General features: G+C 46.8%; 1 protein-coding gene across 3 annotated transcripts in view; it reads left to right on the top strand.

Moving 5' to 3' along the window:
- FLNB (filamin B) overlaps positions 1-22,764 on the top strand; it is a 72,509-nt gene that overhangs the window by 31,711 nt on the left and 18,034 nt on the right. For 2 of the 3 annotated variants that reach the window (XM_088534611.1, XM_088534610.1), the window contains exons 8-29: positions 1,194-1,391; positions 3,122-3,259; positions 4,292-4,418; positions 4,979-5,115; positions 5,479-5,672; positions 6,026-6,139; positions 6,649-6,792; positions 7,144-7,267; positions 7,483-7,643; positions 8,157-8,247; positions 8,510-8,679; positions 11,252-11,369; positions 11,538-11,800; positions 12,208-12,805; positions 13,032-13,205; positions 13,572-13,734; positions 14,094-14,254; positions 15,099-15,266; positions 17,448-17,571; positions 18,143-18,299; positions 19,837-20,026; positions 21,934-22,181. In XM_088534611.1, the coding sequence (XP_088390737.1) occupies positions 1,194-1,391; positions 3,122-3,259; positions 4,292-4,418; positions 4,979-5,115; positions 5,479-5,672; positions 6,026-6,139; positions 6,649-6,792; positions 7,144-7,267; positions 7,483-7,643; positions 8,157-8,247; positions 8,510-8,679; positions 11,252-11,369; positions 11,538-11,800; positions 12,208-12,805; positions 13,032-13,205; positions 13,572-13,734; positions 14,094-14,254; positions 15,099-15,266; positions 17,448-17,571; positions 18,143-18,299; positions 19,837-20,026; positions 21,934-22,181 (3,962 nt within the window). Of the gene's footprint in view, positions 1-1,193; positions 1,392-3,121; positions 3,260-4,291; positions 4,419-4,978; positions 5,116-5,478; positions 5,673-6,025; positions 6,140-6,648; positions 6,793-7,143; positions 7,268-7,482; positions 7,644-8,156; positions 8,248-8,509; positions 8,680-11,251; positions 11,370-11,537; positions 11,801-12,207; positions 12,806-13,031; positions 13,206-13,571; positions 13,735-14,093; positions 14,255-15,098; positions 15,267-16,504; positions 16,595-17,447; positions 17,572-18,142; positions 18,300-19,836; positions 20,027-21,933; positions 22,182-22,764 lie in introns of all 3 variants that reach the window. The other variant, XM_088534609.1, reaches the window with a different exon arrangement.

The following is a 22,764-nucleotide window of genomic DNA, read 5'->3' as shown; positions in this document are numbered from 1 at the left end:
AATTCAGATGGGAGGATGCTAAGCGTTATCCAGACCTTTGCCATGAACTGCTGGATGGCGCCAGGCAGATTCCCAGCTAGTTTCCTCCCGCTACTCATTTTAAGCAGGAATGTTCCAAAGGATGAGATCTAAATAAACTGTAAATGCCTGATGTGTTCTATATTTAACTTCACTGAGAGGACCTGCTGCAGTAGTATTTTGAGTTCATGCCTCAATGACAAACCAGTTTCAACTTCTCTTGTAATTATTAGAATGCTACTATCTTCATTAGAGCATCTCCATCACGTGGCTTGTCGCCTGCTACTAATCCAATGCTGTAGCCTAGAGGAATGAGTCAATAAGATGCCACAAATGCTCATCCATTTAGAACAATGCGAAACTACTTAGGGCAGTTACTTGGAGTATTTAAATTCTGAAATATACTGGATAGCATATTTTAAATTGCCTTCTGCCTGAGGGCACTTAGAAATAAAATTAAATGTGCTTGTAGCGAGTGGAAATGTTACATTCATCCTCTAATTGGGAGAGGGAGTAGTCTGAATCATGTAAAGACATGTCTGGCCTCTGCAAACTGTTTTTGTTGTATGAGGAGTTAAATAAGGGGTGTGAGGAGCAAGTGTCTGAACAAAAGTGAATATCTACTGTCCAGTAGAGAAGGATCCTTGTCCAGGCCAGCATTCTCATCTTCTGAGCTCCTAATCTAATGCCTGTGAGGGGAAACAAACTAGAGGAGACCAGAAGAACATCAAGAACAAAGTTGGGAATGGCCTGGTACGAGATGGATTGGGGCTTTTCTGTTTTGTGGTGTGTGGGTTTTGTTTTTTTTTTTTTCTTTCTTTCTTTTTCTAAGTCACTTCAAAACCTCAGAGGATTGAACGTCCTGATGAAGCTGTGGAACAGGGTGTGGTAGGGCTACAGGGTTGTAGCAATAGGGTAACTGTTCCATGTGCGTGTCTAGTAATGTCACCCTGTTGTGAAACGCTCTGGATGGGGTAACGGAGTCCTGCGAGCACGATGACTTCACGCAGGCGACGTGCTGTTGTCCCCGTCCTGCTTGAACGTCTGGTTGCCCCCAGCAGAGTGGGCGCCTCAAGCAGCGCTTAGCAATGGCACTAAGCGTTCCTGGCCTTGCACGGGCAGCTGCCCTGGCTCCCGAAGGCCAAGGGATCCCAAGGCTTCTCATTCCTTTGCAGGAGCTGGCGTGGGTGATGTGGTCGTGGAGGTGGAGGATCCTCAAGGAAAAAGCCTTCCTGAAGTTGCAGTAGAAGACAAAGGGAACCAAGTCTACCGTTGCATCTACAAGCCTGTTCAAGCTGGTCCTCACACTGTCAGAGTGACTTTTGCTGGGGAAGCAATTCCCAAAACACCTTGCAATATTCTTGTTGGAGAGGGTATGCTTTTTAAAAATGCATCTAAATGTAGATGGCTGCTCTCCACCTTGGATGTGATTTCAGAATATACTTGGGTCTTGCCATGGACACTTCCTGTACCTTCTACCATCTTAGACCTAATTCATTGGGTCACCCGAATATTCACCTGGTTCAAATGGTGCTCTCTAACAGGGATCCGGCTTTCCTTGCTAGTGTTTCCTTTCTTGCCAGAACTCTGAATGTTAAGCCGCCCTTCGTATTTTTAAAGTGTTTTATGCAGCTATGCAGTGTCTTGCTGTTTTCCACCTTTGTCCCTCAAATGACTATATTTACTGTTTTCCTCCTTAACTGACACCTAACTTGCTTTCTATTCCGTCCTTACGTGCTCCTACGCTTTTAGATCTCTGCTCATCTCTCCTGAGCTACCCTCCATTTGTGGAATTTTGGACTTCACTGCTAATGGCTTCATAGTTGGTAAGAGGTGTGCAGGATGCTATGTCATGTTTGCTCTTTGCAAGCTTCTAGCCTGCAGCTTGTCTGAGCCAAAAGGGTTTTGTTTTGCTGGGACTGGGGAAGAAAGTTGCAAGCAAACTGAAACACTGTGTGACCCAGTGTGTGAAACTGCTTAACCACAAGTGCCTGACTCAGTTGTGCAAGGAAGCTTTGGACCTCTCCCACTCGGAGCTCGGCTTGCTGCTGTTTGCTCACTTGAGCTTCAGAGCTCGCAGGTGCCATTCGCTCTTTGCTTATACTGTCCAGTGTGGGGCACTTAGTGATTTGGCTGCCACCGGGGTGAGGGTCGAACTTTGGCTGTTGGAAGAAGGCTCTTGATGAGCTGCTTGGCAGAGTCTTGTGCTCCTGCTCGAAGCACGGTAAATGTTGTGGGAAAATGCATGTTGGGGTTTAAGTGACTGGCAAGTGGGATTCGAGAGTCTCTTCAAACACTCCAGGGCTCTGGAATTGAAGACCACCGGATAGCTGGGGCCATATAACAGAAATTGTTTGTAAGTGTGCATTAGCTTATTTCTGTAGAAACTGCAGATCTGGAGAAGCCCTTGAAGACTAAAAGGGGCAAGTGTAAGCTTAACCTCAGCATTTTATAACCTACTGCCCCTACCTCGACTCTGTGCCCTGAGTATGCGGTGTGGCCACCCTGCCTTGCTCTGTTGAGGGCTCTTTGCTTCTGTAGGCATGGATTGCCACAAACAGAGGAGCCACCTTTGCTTCTTTCCTAAAGAAATGCATTTGCAACTTGGCTTGGCCTACAGCCGTTATTCAAGTCTTGTGCTCCTGATGGGACAACACGGTTGTGTTTGCTAGGACTGACTTGCAAAGGAAAAGTTCACTCCGTGCTGCAACCTGCTGCTAAAAGTGAAAGGCATCAAGAAAATTGTGTCTAGTACAGTAATACCTGTAACGGGATAGCCACAGAAAAGTTTCCTGCTGATAGCTGGCATCAAATATGAAGGTGACATGGCTACAGAGTTGGCTTTGATTCTAAAAATCACTCTTAGGGGATTTCAGTGCTGCCTGGCTGTACTGAATGCCCCCGTCCAAAAGCTGTGGGATATGTACTGTGGCTAGACAGGCTCCGTATCTGTTTTCCTTTCTACTATAACATAAAGACTTGTGCTGAAAGCTAAGCTGTAGTTGCTCTGAGTCAACATTTAAGTGAAGGTTTTTCCAAGCTGGCTAGGCTATGTGTATTTTGAGAATCAAAGGCCGTATTGATGTCTGAAATTCCCTTGCAGCCTGCAATCCAAACGCCTGTCGTGCCACGGGCAGGGGCCTGCAGCCCAAGGGCGTCCGCATGAGGGAGACGGCCGACTTCAAGGTGGACACGAGAGCAGCGGGGAGCGGCGACATCGGCGTCACTGTGAAGGGGCCAAGTAAGTGTGTCTGGATGAATCTGTCCTGGGGAGAAGGAGGGGATAAAAAAGACCCCAGATCGCAAGAAGGAAGAGCAATAAAAAGGTAGTGGCCTGATGGGATTGTGATAATTGTATCATCATAAAAGGAGGAATCTCAGAGGAGGTTTCTGGTACTTTGTGCCAAGTTTGTAGATCTTAACCAGCCAGATTGAGTAAGATCACACCTTGCTTAATTGTCTGTCGTATAAAACTTAGTTGGATGCTTAGTGGTAAATTTTAGGCTGCTCCATTTTAAAGCTCAGCAATTACCAAAACCAACAAAATCCGCATGGCTGCCTGCCATGATCCACTCGCATTCCCTGTTCACCCGATCCGGTGGAGCAAGTCCCACTCCGGGCTGTCTGGCAGGATGGAGATCTGCTCCTGTAACGTAAAACCAGGAATGCCACCACCGCGGAGTGACAGATACGCGAGGTGCCCAGATACACGGGCAAGGAAGGGGAGGACCCAGGGAAGCCCCTGTGCTGCTTCCCGCGTCGGGACGCGGCCCCGGTGCCTCCCCGCGGCGCTGCCGGGCCGGCCGCTCCGGCGGTGCTGGAAGGTGCCCGGTGCTCCCGCCCGCCCGCGCCCATCAGTGCAAACTACCGCGGGAGACGTTTCTCCCCGAAATTCTTCATCCTGAAGAAAATGAAAAGTAGGCATTCCCTGCATGCTTGTGGTTGCAAAGTCTGACAAATGTTAAGCTTTTTTGTTTTAACATATGACATGCATCATACTGCAGACTAAGAAAATAAAACACAAGGGAACCTATTAAGTCTGGTAACTTAAAATACCTTTTCTGCTGTTTTTCTTCTGGAAGTGTTTGCTGTCTTTGTCCCTAGGGGGCAACTAGAACGAACAGCCCTCATAATCAGACACCCCCTTCTTTGTTCTGGTGGGAGAAACTTATACTTCCAAGCTAAAAATAAAAATACTAGAAAACATGAACTTTCCTTAGTAACTGAAGGCAAGATGGAAATTAAGTTTAATGCTGAACTGATCTTTCAACAGAGGGCTTGGAGGAGCTTGTAAAACAAAAAGGCTTTATGGATGGTGTGTATGCATTTGAATATTATCCATCGACCCCAGGGAAGTACGTGGTCACAATTACGTGGGGCGGCCACAACATCCCCAAAAGGTGAGTTGGAAGTAGTTTTGCTGGCGGTGTTTGTGTCCTGCAATAGTCTCTGTGGTTGGCAGGCCCTTAAAGCAAAGCTGACGCTCGGGAGAGCCTCTGCAGAGACCTGGTCGGCTGCCAGTGGTGGTGGGACTGTCATCTGCAGCCTGCCCTGGGGCCGCAGTGCTTTGTCCTTGGAGGGTTTTGAAGGGTGGTTTCCATTGGTCTCTCTAAAACCAAAATGACAGATGGAAAAAACAACACTGGGCGGTTCACACAGTTTAGACTTTGCTGTGAGTTTTTGGAGGGTTCGGTTCCGTTACAGGAAAGGGCTACAGCAAACAGCACGTACCAAGTTTATAACACTGTGCTGCAAAGGATGTAAGCACGTGGCAGATTAGATGACCTCTCTGCTGGAAGTAGGGCAGTTGGCTGGGCGTTGTGCCATCAGAAAATGGCATCTATTAATTTGGAAATCCAGTGTAAAGCCTCATTAGAATGTCTGGAGAAAAAATATGGATGCAATATTTGCCCTCATTTCTAATCCTGAGACTTTTTTCTTTCCTCCTCCTCTCTCGTAGCCCCTTTGAGGTTCAAGTGGGTCATGAAGCAGGTCCTCAGAAAGTACGAGCTTGGGGGCCCGGACTTCACGAGGGCGTTGTGGGTAAATCTGCTGACTTCGTGGTCGAGTCCATCGGCACAGAGGTTGGCTCTCTGGGTATGTTATTTACTCAGGTTGCATGAAATGTTTTTAAGTATTGCAGTGCTATCCAAAAAAAAAAAAAAACCCAAAGCACCAGCAGCTTTCTCAGAGTAAAAACCATGTCCCTATCTCATTCCGACTTGAATGCAAATTCATATCAGTGCGCAGGGCTGAAGCCTATATCAAAGGCAAGTCCTCGGGACAGGAACATGCTTTTTGCGGGGTGGGATCCAGAAGGGAATGATTGATTATTCCCCATATTGCTGAAGAGGTATGGAGAGCACTGGATGCATTTAATCTAAACAGAGGGAAGTGGTTTTAAACTGGCAGCCACCCCACACCAAACATGTAGTTGGTAAATGTCTCCTCCTTTTTCAGGCTTTGCCATAGAAGGTCCTTCTCAGGCTAAAATTGAATGTGATGACAAAAATGACGGCTCTTGCGATGTGAAGTATTGGCCCAAAGAGCCTGGAGAATATGCTGTTCACATCATGTGTGATGATGAAGACATCAAGGACAGCCCTTACATGGCCTTCATCCGACCAGCTACAGGAGATTTCAACCCAGATAAGGTGGCGTATAAGAGCTCCCTTGTGGTGTAACACATCCCTGATGTTAATGTGTGATAGAGATGTTTCTAACAGCTGCTGGTAACACATTGGATCTTAAGCTGTCCCTATTTAAAGCTCTAAATTTGAGATGCTCCAGCCAGATATTACTCAGCTTTTTCTAATAACATTGCTGCGGTTTCCATTAATATAGTAGAAACCTGCTGAATTGGTTGAAATTCTCAACTGTCATGCTAGCTTCTACATGTATCCTGTGCTTTGTGAGATTTGTGGAAAGGGAGGGTTTTGCTTTAGAAATAAATCACCTAGTTTTATTTTCCATTCCAAATTGCAAGCTGAGACGCTTTTATTTTTAGGTGAAGGCTTATGGTCCAGGTTTGGAGAGGACTGGCTGTATAGTGAACAATCCTGCTGAGTTCATGGTTGAAACCAAGGATGCTGGGAAAGCTCCTCTGAAGATGTATGCACAGGTAAAAAGCCAAAGGCAGCTATGTGCAACTCCAGCAAAAGGGTTTTAATTCCATTGAGAAAAATGCCTTGAGTAGTTCAACTCCATTACACATCACTTAATTCTGGGCATGTATAATTCTGCTTCAGTCCTGTGCTTTGATCTGGTAATGCAGTCAGCTAGTGAACTTAAGTCAAGACAAGGTGACTTGTCTCTGGAGTATGAAATACATAGTGTTACTTCCTTTCTCTGAGCCCCTTCAGTAGGGCAAGCTGTAATTTCCTGGCTTTGTCACTTGGAAACATCCAAAGTCTCTCTGAGCCTGTGAATCTCAGGCTAAGCTACCCCCTCTGTGTTGTGAGTTGGTGTTAGAAATGAGCAGTTTAGATGGCAAAGACTTAAAGAGCTTAATTTGCACATTCCTCCAGTATTGCTGAGTTGCAGTTAAAATTGAAACAGTCTTAGGCTGTTCAAATTATGCAAACATTGTAAAGTTACCCCTACCTTGTGGTTGTGTTTACTACTTTTTAGGATGGAGAAGGAAACCCTATTGATATCCAGATAAAGAGTAGGCCTGATGGAGTGTTTGCCTGTTCCTATGTGCCAGTTAAACCAATCAAACACACAATTTCTGTTGTGTGGGGAGGAGCCAATGTACCCAACAGCCCCTTCAGGGTAAGTACAGAGACAGGGATGTTAGTTCTTATATCCAATTACAATGTTCAGAACGGCTGCTACTTTGAGCATTAGATAATGCAATCAGGATGGCCGTAAACTTCAATAAAGTGCACCCTTTTTGTTGTCTTTTTAAGAACCTAGCTACTAGAAAAGTGGCTTTCTTCTCTAAAAGCTCCCTTGTTGGGGTTCTCGTGTCACTACACTAAAACCATGGCAGTTCGTTCTTACCTTAGCTACTTTGTGCTGTAGAAAACTTAAGTGTAGCCTCTGTCCAGATAATGCTCCTGCTGGGCTGTGATTTACAGTATGACTCAGATATGTAGTTCTGACTCTTGTGAATCCCTGTAGGTCCTGATTGGTCAGGGTAGTCATCCTCAGAAAGTGAAAGTGGTTGGACCTGGCGTGGAGAGAACTGGCCTGAAAGCCAACGAGCCGACGCACTTCACTGTTGACTGCACGGATGCTGGGGAAGGTAGAAGCACGCTGGACTGTTGCCCTGCTTCTTGCATGGGGGGAATTATGTGATTTGCTGGTCTGCATTTTCCTTCATGGAAAATAACTTTAATGTGATATGATTTGTTATTAATGTGGTAACTTGAGAAATTACTGGAAATCAAAAATATGATAGCTAATTGGCCTGCGACATCTGCACCACCCATCTGAGAAACTTCCCTTTCCTTGTCCTAGGTGATGTCAGTGTCGGAATCAAGTGCGATGCTCGTGTCGTCAGTGATGAGGAAGAAGACATAGATTTTGACATCATCCACAATGCTAACGACACGTTCACGGTGAAGTATGCACCTCCAGCTGCTGGACGCTACACTATTAAAGTGCTTTTTGCAGGACAGGTGTGTAACTTTTATTTTACAGCCTGATATTTCTAGACTCAAGTTACCAGTTCCTTGATCACTGAGCACCTGCCACTGAATAGCTGGCTATGGTGGCCTAAAGACAGCTCCTTCCATATCTGCACAAATACACCTTGTCACTAAACTCTTTCACAGCACTTGGAAGGTCAAAAAATGAGAGAGATGGACTGGACACTCTGAAGTTCAAGCACTTAATATGCTGAGCTGCCATAATGAGAACGTGGCCTCAGCAGTGGCATATTGAGTGGCTCTAGAAGTGAAGCAAAGCCACTTTGTAAAGTATTGAACACCTAGGTAACTCTCCAAGGGATATGGGAAATACAAAAAGATGCCTTTTAAAAAGAGGGACAAGACCCCTGCATAATAATTTAGGTGTTAACTCTGTGCTAGGCTTTGTGTGTTACTATTCAGTGAGGAAGCATGGAGCAGAGTGTGTTCAAGCAAGGTGAAGTCTTGCAGTTTCCATGTTTCTGAGAACTGTTTCTGTTGCAGGAAATTCCTGCCAGCCCTTTCAGAGTTAAGGTGGACCCCTCGCATGATGCCAGCAAAGTGAAAGCTGAAGGGCCCGGGCTGAGCAAGACGGGTGAGTTGGATGGGTGATGTGGCAGGTTGGGTGACGTGACTCATGTTGGGCCATGGGGGCTGTCTCCTGGCTGCAGAGTTGTTGAACACGGCTGGGGTTTTGCAGAGCTCTGTTGTGTTCGGCTGGGTGGGATGGCAGTGCTTGAAAACGGCTCTGTTCCCATGACATTTAGCTTGACTGGGCTTTATAGGTACCAAGTGTTTCTTGGGAGGAATTTCTGCTCATGAGCTCTGCATAAATTAGAATTAACATTTTTCTTCAGGCGTGGAAAATGGCAAGCCAACACACTTCACTGTGTTCACTAAGGGAGCTGGAAAAGCGCCCCTGGATGTTCAGTTCAGCAGCCCTGTGCCTGGAGAGGCAGTGACCGATCTGGACATCATTGACAACTACGACTATTCCCATACTGTTAGATACACTCCGATTCAGCAGGTAGGTCTGATTCTCCTGGAGAAACGCAGAGGGAATAGCCCATGTTGTGGTAACTCTGAGCTCCTTCCCTGGTGTCCCTGTGCAGAAGAATTGGCGCTTACAAATTGCGAGGCTACCCTGTTCCCGGGAGCCCTAACGCAAATCTCCAGAACAATTTGGGTTGGAAAGCAGTCTGCCTGACTTATTGTTAGCTTGTATTTTTTTTTTTTTTCTGAGCACAAGTGAGATAGTAAAGCCCTAACGCCCACATGTTGTCCTTCCATGCTGGTGAGGGCTGTTTGCTGCCGTATGGGTTGAAGGGAAAGGTGACAGAGCCTCCCAGGGCGCCCCGCGGAGCGGCCGCGTGCCGGCCCGGGCTGCGGCGGCCGCGCTCCTGCCCGGGCCGGTGTCCCGGCTTCGGCAGGGTCGGACGAGCTCCTGGGAGCTGCAGCACGGACGGGAAGCAGTTCACTGTGCAGGGGATGGTGAAACAAATCCAGAGTGGAAAAGCTAACCGGTACTGCGGAAAGCCAGGCTGCAGAGTAAATGCTTCAAAGTGTGTGTCTGTACTTGAGGTTTGCTCTTGGGTAGGAAAAAAAATCAGTCTAACTCGATGTGGTTCACAGGCAGATGCTTCCTAGCAACACCAGTGAAGAGCTATAAGTGGAAGCTGCTAGTAACTAGGAGTATTTTTCTGTTTGTGGCTGTGTGTTTGTAAAGGGGTGTTAAACTCCAGAATCCAATGCATTCCTCAAGACAGGGAGGCAGGAGTGTTGAGATCAAAGTGTTTGTGTTCCACTGTTATTGTCCTGTTAAACAAACGCATGAACCTCTGTCACCTGCACTAACTTCCTTGAGCGCAGCTGTAAAAAAAAAAAAAAAAAAAAAAAAAAAAAAAAAAAAGGCTAATATGGAGGACTTCAGCATTATTTATCTGATAACACTGGAACAGCACTCCTGGATATACCATAGTGCTTGTCTCGGCAAAGCGGTTTCATGGTTGGAGGATGTGGCTGGTGTGCCTCTGTGGAGGAGCCTTTCCTTGTTCAGTCAGGGTTGGTGTGGAGAGCAGCAGTGTAACCATCCAGGCCAGGGGGGTAGTTCTGTAGAAAACGGCCTGTTTTTTCCACAGGGACTTTGTGCAAAGCAGCATGCGCCCATCTTTTCTCACCTGGGTCATTAGGTGGTCTCTGTGCAGGCTGCCCTCAGGGTTACTGCATCCTGTCGCCAGAGCCAGGGACTTTCTTCTGGCTGTCATCACTCATCGCCTCTCTGGGGGAAACAGTTTCATTAGTGAGTGGGTTTGGATTTGATTAAGCCATAGTCAGGCCTGGCTCTTTTTCAAAGCTTTCCTAGGTGTATAAGAGCAGAGCTGTGGCTGCTAGGGCTGCCCTGCAACGTTTGGATGCCGTAGATCCAGAGCTTGTGTCCGTTCTGCAGGACTGCAGGGAGCTGCTCAGTTGGCAGCTCTTGAACAAGAAAATACCGCAGGTTCCCAGGTCCTCCGTGTGCGGTTCCGTGTGCGGTTCCGTGTGCGGTTCCGTGTGCGGTTCCGTGTGCGGTTCCGCCCTGCGTTGCAGAGATGCCTCGGGCTGTGAAGAGGCTGCAGGGGAGCCTTGCAGGCAGCACTGTTGGAGACCTGTGTGTGAACGGGGCAGGTAGAACTGGGCTGCGCGGTAACGAGCACGGCCTCGCTTTCCCTCCAGGCCGTGGAGCACCCAGGTCACTCCTGATCCCTGTCTTTCTAGGGTTTGTGAGCAGTGGCTTACCGGAGTGCTGCACGGCTGAGACTCTGCACCCTTCAAAAGGGGTGGGAGGAATTAATAGGTGGTTAAATTCCTGAGGGACAGCGTCAGCAGTCGAAGAACCTTGGTTTACGCTGTTTGCTCAGCCTTATCTGTTTCACTAGTGGTGTTGCTACAGCTACCCGTGTGTGTGTTTTCTGAAAACAACCACGAGTAATCATGGAAGCTAGTCACTAGCTCGCGTGAAGCGCTCATGGGTGTTCACTTGGGAGCTGAACCAGCCAAGAAAGCAAAGTAAGCAAACAGTGAATATAGCTAAAATATGGACTGTGGTAGCAGGGAATAAAAGGAGCACACGTCTTGGGCTGGAGCCTGCCATGGCTGTGTGCTATTCCAGCCAAGATACACAAGAGCATTAATCTTTGTGACTTGTACAGCTTAAAGCCTTGGTATGCTGTAATAGTGCGGCCTCTTTACAGGCCCGGGTCTGGCGTGGTCTCTCCATGCCATGGAAGGGGATACCTGGTCCTCAGCCCTGGGTCGCTCATTCAGCTGTCAGGCCCAAGCTCTGGGACGGTGGGAACCAACTTGAGCCTGAATTTTTGCCAGGAAGTTGGAATATAGTCTAATTAAATGTTGGAAAGAACTCTCTCGCTTCCTGCCTTGAATAAAAACCATTTAATGCTTTGACACGATGCAGTCGGATGAGAGCTCAAGAAGTCCATAGACAGGTAAGTTTGACTGTGGTCAGCTAAAATGGATTAGGTGAATTGATTATGTGGTGCTTGAATATTACTGCATCTGTGTGGAGTGAAGAGCTAAGCTAACACATAAATTCTCTTAACTAGGGCCCAATGAAGGTTTTGGTGACTTATGGTGGTGATCCTATCCCTAAAAGCCCTTTCACTGTGGGAGTTGCTGCTCCACTAGACCTAAGCAAAGTTAAAGTCAATGGACTTGAAAACAGTAAGTATATATGGTCTACATGGCGTGTAGCCTCTCTCTTCTAAGTCTGTGTTGTATCTGACACGTTCTGCTAGAATACCAAGCTTTTTTAGCCATTAATGTTTTTTTCTCATTATTCTGTACAATTTTGTAACATTATTATGCCTCTTGAACTTCTGTTTTTTTCAGGAGTGGAGGTAGGGAAGGATCAGGAATTTGTCATTGACACCAAAGGAGCTGGTGGACAAGGTAAACTAGATGTTAACATTTCCAGCCCTCTGAGGAAAGCTGTGCCATGTTTGGTGGAACCAGTCCTAGGTAAGGAGTGCAGTACTGCAAAATACATCCCGAGGGAAGAAGGACTGTACGTGGTGGATGTTAGTTACGATGGCAATCCGGTCCCAGGAAGCCCCTATACTGTGGAGGCCACTCTACCTCCAGATCCTTCCAAGGTGAGTGATTAGTTTGTGGCTATAACAGCAATAATAGCTGAAAACTGCATTGTGTGCTCTAACATGCAGTTTGCCTTGTTTTTGACCAAGCCAGACCAAGGCACATCCTTATTCAGAACTCTAAGTTGTTTCTTGGGCGGGATCCATGGCTTCATAAAAACAGCTGTGGTGGAAGTTGAATATCTTTGTCTAGAAACTTGTTTGACAGAAAGAGAACCATTTTTTTTTTTTTTTTTTAGGGTACAATTGGAGGGAGTAGGGGAAGACACTATTTTCTGTGTGTTTTTTAAGAGCTTGCTCATTAAGTCTAGTGTATAAACCAATCTAACCAGACAGACTATGCTGGCAATAGCATGGGAAAAAAAGAGAGGCCTTTATGTTTAGCTCTACTGCGTGTCCTCTTTTAGGTAAAAGCTCATGGGCCAGGTCTTCGAGGGGGCCTTGTCGGAACACCGGCAGAATTCACGATAGATACCAAAGGAGCCGGGACTGGAGGCTTGGGGTTGACAGTAGAAGGCCCATGTGAAGCTAAAATTGAATGTTCGGACAACGGCGATGGAACCTGCTCAGTCTCCTATCTGCCTACGAAGCCAGGAGAGTATTTCGTAAACATCCTCTTTGAAGAGGTTCACATTCCTGGTTCACCTTTTAAAGCAGACATTGAAATGCCGTTTGATGTCTCTAAAGTAACTGCCACGGGCCCAGGTCTTGAGCGTGGTAAAGTGGGAGAGCCAGGGCTGCTGAACGTTGACTGCACGGAGGCTGGACCCGGCGACCTGCGCGTGGACATGGTGTCAGATTCTGGTTCGAAAGCAGAAGTCCAGGTTGAGGATAACAAAGATGGGACCTACGCTGTTACGTACGTGCCGCTCTCGGCTGGAATGTACACGATCAAGATGAGATACGGAGGAGAGCAAGTGCCTAAATTCCCTGCCCGGGTCAAAGTGGAGCCAGCTGTGGACACAAGCAGAGTTAAAGTATTTGGGCCAGGAGTTGAAGGGAAAGGTGAGAACAACCCAGGTCAGGTTATCTAAATTTACAGAACTTAAGGCTTTTTCTCTTGTAGAATATTCTGAGTAATAAAACGGGAACAGCTTTGCGTGTTACCATGGTGACCTGAGATGTTTTTTGTGTTTTCAGATGAGTTGTTTGTCAAATCAGTTAACAAAATGTTTTGTTGTCTGAAATTACATGCGGCTCGTGAAGTGACTCTTCAAAATGTATTCTGCAGATGTTTTCCGAGAAGCTACAACTGACTTCACTGTAGATGCTCGACCCTTGACGAAAACTGGAGGCGACCACATCAGAACGCAGATCACGAGCCCGTCCGGCTCTCCGGCAGACTGTCTCATCACGGACAATGCCGATGGCACGTATGCAGTGGAGTACACGCCGTTTGAAAAGGGTAACCTGAGTTTTTCACTTGAGAGGGGAAACCCAAGAACAAGTAGTTCTTCTGACACTTTCATTTGGCAAACTGCTCAAGTCTGCCAGTAACTTGTTGGCATCTCAACATGATTTGTGTCAGTGGAGGAGATACTTCAGCAGGAAGTCGCTCTATTTTAACTTCAAGAAATGGCTTTTCTGGTTACGTCACTTCAGAAGGGTAGTACGTAAAGGCTGTCTCAGTTCTGAGACTGATACAGCCTTGCAAAAGACAGGAGGGGGTCTTACCTATCTAGTATCATCTAAGTCTATAGGGTCTTGCAGAAGTGCTGCAAGTGACTGGAATATTCAGGGAATTAAATGCATTTTTTTCCTCCTCTGGCAGGCCCCCACACAGTCAGTGTAACATACGATGATGTACCTGTGCCAAACAGTCCTTTCAGAGTGAGCGTGACCGAGGGCTGCCATCCATCGCGTGTAAGGGCACAAGGACCTGGGCTCGAGGAAGCTTTCACCAATCAGCCAAACGCATTTTCAGTTGTCACCAGGTAACTAGGCCTACTTGACCTTTGAGGAATATCTGAGGGAGGAATAGCATAGCAGTCTATGCAACACAAGCCACCAAATCCAGTACAAATATTTATAAAATGGTCAAGCTGTGTCCTTTTGATTAGTGTGTGCTACTTTATTGGGTACTGAGCACTCTTTGCTCTTCAGAGATTACAAGCTGATTGTGGTTGAGGATAAAACTCCAGAAAAATAAGATTGAGGTTATACAGAACTACTTTGCAGCCCAGAGCAGGTTCCTGCCTTTCCATGAAAGGTTAAAATGCAACCGGACCGTGAGCCCTCTGAAGTGATTGTTAATGAATCAATAATTCTAATGATGTGCATTTCTCTTTTGCAGAGGGGCTGGAATTGGTGGACTTGGAATAACTGTTGAAGGACCTTCAGAGTCTAAAATCAGCTGTAAAGATAACAAAGATGGCAGCTGCAGTGCTGAGTATGTTCCTTACGTTCCAGGAGACTACGATGTCAATATCACATATGGGGGGGAGCATATACCTGGTAAGAGCTCTTGTTTGGTGGCTTTTGCAAAGGGGAAGGGGGTTGAGCTAAGGACTTGGTGCCTCCTGGAAGCTGGCATTTGGTAGACAAGCAGCAGGTCTTCGGAATAAGCCTGGGAGATGTTCCTGGTGCAACTTCTGCAACCCTTTAAGCAAGATAGCTTAATTTCAGGAAGAAGACCATCTGTTTAGTAGATAATGCAAATCTAGAAGCACCGTTATCACACTTCTGGTTTTTGCAGAAGTGGAGAAATAGTATGGAGAGTGTGGAGTCTTCATTCCTACTTGAAGTTCAGGGATAGTAATAAAATGGACTGGGAAAGTGTGGAATGAAGAGCATTGATTATAATCTCCCAAGTGCAATCCCAATCTTACAAAACGCTATTGTAAAAGCACAAACGTGGTGCTTTGCCCTCGGTAGTTAGTGTGTTAACCACTGCTCTGTGTGGTGCTGTTAGAGGGCTCTTCCTCTTTGGAATGGATAAGCTCCAGCTCTTGACTGTAGCTGTGCCTGTTTGGATCCACCTTCCAGCAGTGTGACTGAAGCATGGCAGCAGCAGATTCATCCAGAATATCTGCATCTCCAGAACTGTCCCTACAAATTTGTTTATATTTAAAAAGTGCTCTCAGCTGACATGCCAGTTCTGTCACCAGGTTTTAAAACTAATTATATTAATCTCTGTGTTATTCTAGTTCTGGATTGTAGGTGCATGAAAAGTATTGGGGGGGGGGCAGTGGATTTGGCAGTTTAAGCAATCTAGAAGCCGGCCGTTTGCCCAGGTGTGGGCACTTGGTTGTAACTGCCACCTCCCGAGCTGCTTCCCACTTGCTGTGTTGTCTTCCAGGTAGTCCTTTCAAGGTTCCCGTGAAGGATGTTGTGGATCCTGGCAAGGTGAAGGTTTCAGGACCTGGTCTGGGAACAGCTGTTCGAGCCAAAATCCCGCAGTCCTTTACTGTAGACACCAGCAAGGCAGGAATAGCCCCTCTTGAGGTGGTGGTAGCAGGACCCAGAGGTAAGAACTGAGTACTCCTGTGGCCCTGTGTTTGAGTGGGTTACCTGGTTATGACCTGCCTGTAGAGGTGGAAATACCACTTGAATGAGCATTGCCTTGGTTCCTGTTCATTTGGTGTGTGCACCTCAAGAGCTGACCCTCATGCCCTGCCCTGAGTACAGGGGAACTGTGTTCTGGGTGCCACTGCTTTGGACAGTGTCTCTGGGTGGCTTTGTCTTAATCTAGAGAGAAGTGATCTTAGGAGTAAGCACCACTGCTGAGCAGCTGTGGCTTAGATATAGGCCTAGAAGAGCAAATTGAAAGCCTCATTGCTGCCTTTCAGCAGTGAGAAGTGCTGCTTTGGTTCTTCAAAGCTTGAGTCTCTGTATTGCACAAAACTTGGATGAACCCTGGGAATAGGGACGTCCCAGCCCAGCACACGCGTGAGCTGTCCCACCGTGTCCCAGCACGGTGTCCCACCACGAGCACCCTGCCGTGGTGCTGGAGGAGCCGGTGGCTCGGGTGTCCAGCGCTCCCCTTCCCTACCGATCATGCAAACAGAAGCTATCCAGCCTCCTGGAAGCAGGGAGGGACAGTAATCTCTAGCACGACTTAAAAGTAGTGCTTGCTTTTTGAGTTGGCACATGCCCTGTTTAGCTGTCTGTCCACAGGGAGGTTTTCTAAGGATGCTGTGTGGGCTTAAATGGCTCGTTGTGAGGGTTAGTTGTCTCTCCTGGTATGTGTGAGCAGGTTTTGTGGGGCTGGCAGTAGCTGTCTGAGCCCTTCACAGGGGACACGAAGCCTGTTCCCCAGTCTGCAGCAGCTGGGGAGGTTTCCTCCAGCCTTGTCTCTGCAGGGAAGTGGAAGGGCTTGTAACAACTTAACCAAGTAGTGGCTTGGGAAACCTGTGTCACTGGGTTGCTTGAGTGTCTTAAACACTGTAGAATCCCTCAGTGACGCTCCAGAGAGCTGCAAGGCTCTCAAATGGTGGGAGTAATGGTGTTTCCTTTAGTATAGGAAGTTGTGCTCTAGGTGTCCCCGCTTGAGCAGCAGGTTGGACTAGGTGATCTCGAGAGGCCCCTTCCAACTCCAGCCATTCTGGGATTCTGTGTGATTCTGTGTTTCAGTGACGTAGTGTCTTGGCATTGAGTATATTTTGGCTGTAAGCTGCAACTGGGTAGGAGGGAAGAGGTGATTCAGCACTCGTATCATTTCATATTGCCCCAAGTGCCCTTCAGGTAACAGTTCTTTAATTTTAGCGGTTGAGACGGATTCCCAGGCATGGCGCTCTCCACTGAAAGCGATTTCGGATTTCTTTAAAGGTGACCCAAAGGGTGACACTGAGACAGGTTTGAACCCTCACTAACTACTGATAATCTGGGCTTTTAAAAATCCAAGTGGCAGCAGCAAGAATCATCTGGAGGAGGAAATGGGAACAAGCTGCATTGCTTTTAGCCTTTGCATGGCTGCTCCACGTTTGTGTTGAACTTGCTTTGCTGCTAATCATGCCCTGGCTCTAGAGCCAACTCGTAATTGCAGCCTGCTTTGTGCATTGATCTGACCTGATACGTTATGTAATCTGCTGTAGATTTAGCTTAATGCATATTGAAATCATTGATTCTGCTTTCTTGGGGCTCTGGCAGCTTGCAGAGTTCTCCCCTGTAGGCAGTGAACCTGCCTTTCCAAAAACCTGCCTGTGAAAGGAGGCTCCGACCAGGGAGTGCTGCGCACTGCCTGCCTCGAGGGCTCGGTCCTGGCAGGGAGTCCTAGCAGCAGTGTATAATCTTGTAAACGACAGTTCAGGCAATTATAACCTTTACTCATTTTCTTTTTGGAAGGATCTTTTGTGTGCTCTGAGCAATTGCTCTTGACTTGGACTGGCTTGAAAGGCCAATTCTATTTATTTTTTATTTATTTATTTATTTTTCCGGCTAGTGTCGTGCTAGCTTTTCTTAGCAGCGAGAGGATGAGGCCTGTGAGCAGTGGATAACAGGCCTAGATTAAGTCAATGTCTCTTGAATATAAAATAATGTAAGCTGATTATTCATACATGCCCATTGCCTTCATTCAAAAAAATAAAATAAATTTAGCTTGTTGCAAACTGTAAATCAGCAGAGCATCTTGAAGATTTGTGCAGCAAACAGCTGATGAGGAACTGAGTTTTAATAGTGAAGTTGTGAGAATTATCTTTTGCTTTTTTAGGAATTGTGGAGCCTGTTAATGTGGTGGACAATGGAGATGGCACCCACACGGTGGTGTACACCCCCACGCAGGAGGGACCCTATATGGTCTCTGTCAAATACGCTGATGAAGAGATTCCTCGCAGGTAATGGGATGAAGATAAACTCGGTAAACTGGAGAATTTATGATCTCAAAGTGCTGTCCCAGCACATGAACAGCATGGTTAGCTCTGCTCCTTGGTACCTATCAAGTGCAGTTACTCTTGCACCTTCTGGGTTTAGCTGTGGCTTGAGATTGCTGCTTCTCCAGCAGCAGTGCTGAGGGGGTTGTGCAGCCAAACCTCCACACCTGCTCCTGTTCTGGTGTCTTTGCTTGTCCACGCAAACCCGTGGGATTCTTTGGGATATTCCTCCCAGCTGCAAAGCTCCGTTCCCAGCTTTCCTTCACACTGTGACAAGTGCTGGGGAGCTGGACCTGCTCCTCAGGGCAGTATCCAGAGCCGTGGGTCTCCCCTGGACGCTCACAGTGACCTGACTGAGTGTCCCACCTCCTCTTCAGTTGGTACCACCCTGTAGCAGCCTGCGGGAGAAGGGGAAGCTCCGCAGAGGCCGAGGGCTCGCGCGGCGCTGGCAGAGCTGTGCCCCGTGCGGACGGGGCAGCGAGAGCTGCCGGCCTCTGCCTTCAGGAGGAGGAGCAGTAACGTGGTTCTGTTTAAGTCCCTTCAAGGTGAAGGTGCTTCCTACGTACGACGCCAGCAAGGTGACGGCGAGCGGGCCCGGGCTCAGTTCCTACGGCATTCCAGCCAGCCTGCCCGTGGAGTTTGCTGTGGATGCTAAGGATGCTGGGCAGGGACTTCTAGCTGTGCAGATAACTGTAAGTAATTGAATGGGAAGATGCTGAAACGAGCTGTTTCTAGGCAGAAGTGAGTGTATAAAGAATATGTGACTGTACGTGACCTGTCCAGAGCTCTCTGCTGACTGGGCTTTTAAGCTCTTGTCCGAAAAACTCTTGTGCTCTTCTGAGTCTGGTTTTATGAGACTTCTGTCTTAAATTCATCACCTCTACAATGCATGGCTCATAGATGACCTTACATTCTGCAAATGCCAAAAATGACATAAACATAGTTTCTTGAAATATTATGGAAATACTGGAATTTGAAATGGAGACAGCCTTCTATCAGTGTGGTTCAGCAAGGCCACGACACAGCCCCCCCAGTGAACGCTGCATGATGATAAATTAACAAACAAGTTTCCCTCAAGGTTGCTCCAAGTCAGAGGCCACTTAAGGAGATACTGCAGGAATGTTTCTGTTTGACTTTGTTATTGCTTTTCCTTAAATTTCTGGCGACTCTGTGGCCTCAACAAAAAAAAAAAAAAAAAGATTTCTATTTAGTGGGCCATAAAGCACATTTCTTGGCTCAGGAATGCCCAGGTCATAGCATGGCTGGTTGTACTTGCCTTTCTGCATTCTTGCTCCCATGCTCCCTGCTGTCCCCTCTGATCAGGTGCTGCAGAACGAGCAGCTTTGTGCTGGAACGCAAATGTGCTGTTAAAGGATCTAAAAATGCTTATCAGACTTTCTAGCCTGATTGTAGCTTTGAAGATCAGGTTTGACGATGTTGCTTGCTAGAAGTGCATAGGAAATCCTGTGCACAGCATCTGTTTGCTGCAACTTGTGGTTTTGGTCTGTTGAATGCCAAATGTTTCATAAGCCTCTCTGAAAGGAGTAAGCTCTCTTATCCTGTACCTAAAAATGTCAAGTCCTTTGCAGCTGATACTTGTACCACAGGCAGTTCTAAATTAGCGATGGAGTCAGCACACAGCTCTGTGTGTGCAGGCCATGGAGACTTCCTGAATTGCTTCATGCTTTGCAGCTGATAAGTTGCACTGAAAGCTGTAGCTGAGAGCAGTGCTGTTGGGAACATTGTTTGCATAATACCCGTCTTAGTTGTAGATATGGAAACTTGATACTGAGGCTCAGATCTATATTGTTTATGCAACTCTTTAATTATTATTTCACTGCAGGAGTGGAGGTTGAAAGGACTCTGCAGTTTTGCTCTTAACCACAGATCCTGCAGCATTTCAGGATTCCTTTGCAAGGAGGGTTGACAGCAGACTCGCATGATGCTTACACCTGATATTAAAACTTTTGTGGCTTTCTGGTATCAAGGCAGACAAGCAAAGGCAGTTAATAATAGGTTTCCTTGTTTTGTAGAGATCTGACGTCTTTTCACTTCTAATAGTCTATTGCTAGTACTAGTTCTGTACTGAAGTATATTTAGTGATAGAAGAGCTTCTCTTCTGTACTTGAGAATATCTAAATATGGTTGTGAACAGATTTAGTGTTGTCCTACAGAAAAATACAAGGAAAAAATTGATAACACCTAAACCTTCCACTTTGCTTTCCTCAGGACCAAGAAGGCAAACCCAAGAGAGTGGATGTCCACGACAACAAAGACGGCACGTACACCGTGACCTACGTCCCCGACAAAACGGGCCGCTACACGATCGGCGTCAAGTACGGCGGGGACGACATCCCCTCCTCTCCCTACCGCATCCGCGCGTCGCCGGCTGGGGACGCCAGCAAGTGCTTGGCTACAGGTGAGTGCTGAGGATTCCACTTGGAGTACCGCTCCATGACGAGGGTGCTGCAGCTGTGCAATGGGCAGCATGTGCTCGCTGTGCGCTGTCTGTGGAACATCCTTTTTTAAAGTGCTAATGTGAGAAAATAAGCACTAGGGATCTGCCTGTGTAGAACACACTGGAGATGTGTAATGTGGCTGTCAAAATGGTGTATTAGTAGCCTTGCTCTTACAAGAGGGACTTTCCTAAAGATATAGAACTCTCTGTCTTGAGAGAGAGCAGGAATCCCCTGCAGTCTGTAGCAGAACTGTCTGGTCTGTTCTTGTGAACCATCAGATGCAGCTGAACATTGGTGCTTGTTTTGGCCTACATAAATCTGGTTGAGAACTAGTGAGGTTGATTTGAAAACAACCTGTGTGCACATGTTCACTGCATCATGCTCCTTAGGCTGCGGGGACTGCAAGCAGATACTCAGTCTGGAGCAAGGGTGGAATTCATTCTGAGGATTATGTATGTAGTCACGTGCTTCTAGATTAGCAAAATCTGTGAACTGAGAATTTGAAAGACGTTTCTAGGGCTTTTCTGTCCGATCAGGATCAGTCTGGGTAGGGACAGACTCCTGGAGAGAGGGTAGACGGAGTTACTACAACGGGATCACTGCCTCAAAAATCAGTGCCTTGATAGAGGAGACTGATTCTGAATTTGTTGCTACAAGAGCACATTTATAACTGGAATTTCAGTTGTTGTCAGGGTAGGTGGTCGCCACAGCGTGCTACCACCTCCCAGCCAGCCCAAGGCTGTGGAGGCAGCAGGAGGGGTAGGAACCAGTTACACAAACATCACTGCATGTTAAGTACCGAGACCAAGCTGAGCAGGAAAATTGAATGTGTGCTTGTAGATGACCAAGACTGGGTGTGGGATTGATTTGTGCAGTTAGAACATACCCACTGGCCACTCTGGCAGGCGGCTGCTTCCAAGTCCATTTGAACCAGAAATAAATTCCTGGCACAATGGAAAAAGTAGTGTAGCAGGTATCTCCTTTGCTTCAAAAATTATTTAAAAGATGTTTCAGTGTCTGAATCTGATATTGTTCCAAGTAACTTGGGACACTAACTATGCAAGACAGCCATAACAGAGATTATTCTTAGATATCGGTTTAAATCTCCACTTCCAAGAAGTGTATTTAACTCTCAGCTACAAAGCTGAAGTGCAATTGCTGTAGGAATAAAAGCTAGAATACTGCTGAGGTGTTAAAACTGCAGGATCCTTGTCTTCTGAAAACAAATCACTCACCTGGTTACAAGTGGGGGTCAATAGCGGGGCTATTAAATACATGTTGCAAATAATATTTTGATAGTTCTCATTTAAACTCATTGCTCTTGGAGCTGGTTGCTGTGATTTGGGCATTGGTTCATTTTCTTTGGATGCTTAGTGAATCAGTGGAAAATTATTCATGGCTAGTGCAAGAGGAAACGTGGTTGTGACTGCTGGTGTGCCTTTCCTGGGTTATGTAGGCGTAGGTATTTGCACAGGGGGTCTTGAAGTAGCTGTAGTTCACTCACTATGGCAGTAGAAGACAGAGCCCCTTTGGCTCTGCATAAAGGGGTGTTCCAATAACAGTGTGGGTTATGGCAAGGCGTTCTTTGAACTTCTCGTGTTTTCTGTTGCTCTCTTGCCCGTCTTTCCTGGTTGTGCTGAGGAAGAGGAGACGCCAAGCTGGCGGCTGTGTCTGCGGGCGCTCGCAGCGGCGCTGGCTTTGCTGGGGCTGACGGGCGCGAGGGGCACTCGTTGTCAAACGGCTTCTCCAGAAACGTTTCTGTGTCTCCAGAAGTGGCTTTCTGGTGGGGTGCTTTCCAGATGCCTCGCGAGCTGCTTGGTTGAGGAAACTACTCTGAACAGTTTCTGTAATGAAAATTGCCTTCTAGGTCCTGGAATTGCACCCACCGTGAAGACTGGCGAGGAGGTTGGTTTTGTAGTAGATGCCAAATCAGCAGGGAAGGGGAAGGTGACGTGCACCGTCCTGACGCCAGATGGGACAGAAGCGGAAGCAGATGTGGTTGAAAATGAAGACGGGACTTACGATATCTTCTACACTGCTGCCAAACCAGGAACCTATGTGATTTATGTCCGCTTTGGTGGGGTGGACATTCCCAACAGTCCTTTCACTGTCATGGTAAGCCAGCTCTGCTCCCAAAATACCGCCCACTCGGATTCCTGCTTCCGCATTTATTTAGTGATAGCTTAATGTCTCTGTGTGTAAGTATTTCCTGGGATATTTATTAGATGACAGGAGCTAAAGAATCCTTTTTACTATTAGAGCTTATTTTGAGCAGGCAGGATAGTTAGAGGGATAGAAGCCATCAAAAGATGAAAATGTGGCATCTGTGGTCAAAATATTTTGTTTCCTAAACATGCATTTCTTTTTCTAAATGACGTAAGGGTTATTGTAATCAGCTTTGAAGACTGATTATCTGTTGTCAGGTACGATTCTCCAATTTGTTCACTTTTCCCTCTTTATAATGTTAACCCTAAAGGAAGAAAGGGTCTGCTGACAGATCCCAGGGAAGCAGGCTGTTGCTAGCTCACCCTTAAAAACCCTTCGCAGCTGCTAGTATTTAAACTGTCATAGCTAAATCCTCCTTTTTCTAATTATATTACTTCCTTAGAGCAACGCTTCATTTTTAAAAAGAAAATGAAAACCCAGACCTCCTTCAGGAACAAACTAGATGCTCTGAGGGCTCGCAGAAACCCTCTGA

This window comes from Tinamus guttatus, unplaced genomic scaffold (genome assembly GCF_059628265.1).
Source record: "Tinamus guttatus ecotype Peru unplaced genomic scaffold, ASM5962826v1 Tinamus_guttatus_pri_ptg000580l, whole genome shotgun sequence".
NCBI lineage: Eukaryota > Metazoa > Chordata > Aves > Tinamiformes > Tinamidae > Tinamus > Tinamus guttatus.
Note: the sequence above shows the minus strand (reverse complement) of the source record. Positions and strands in the feature narration are given on the sequence as shown.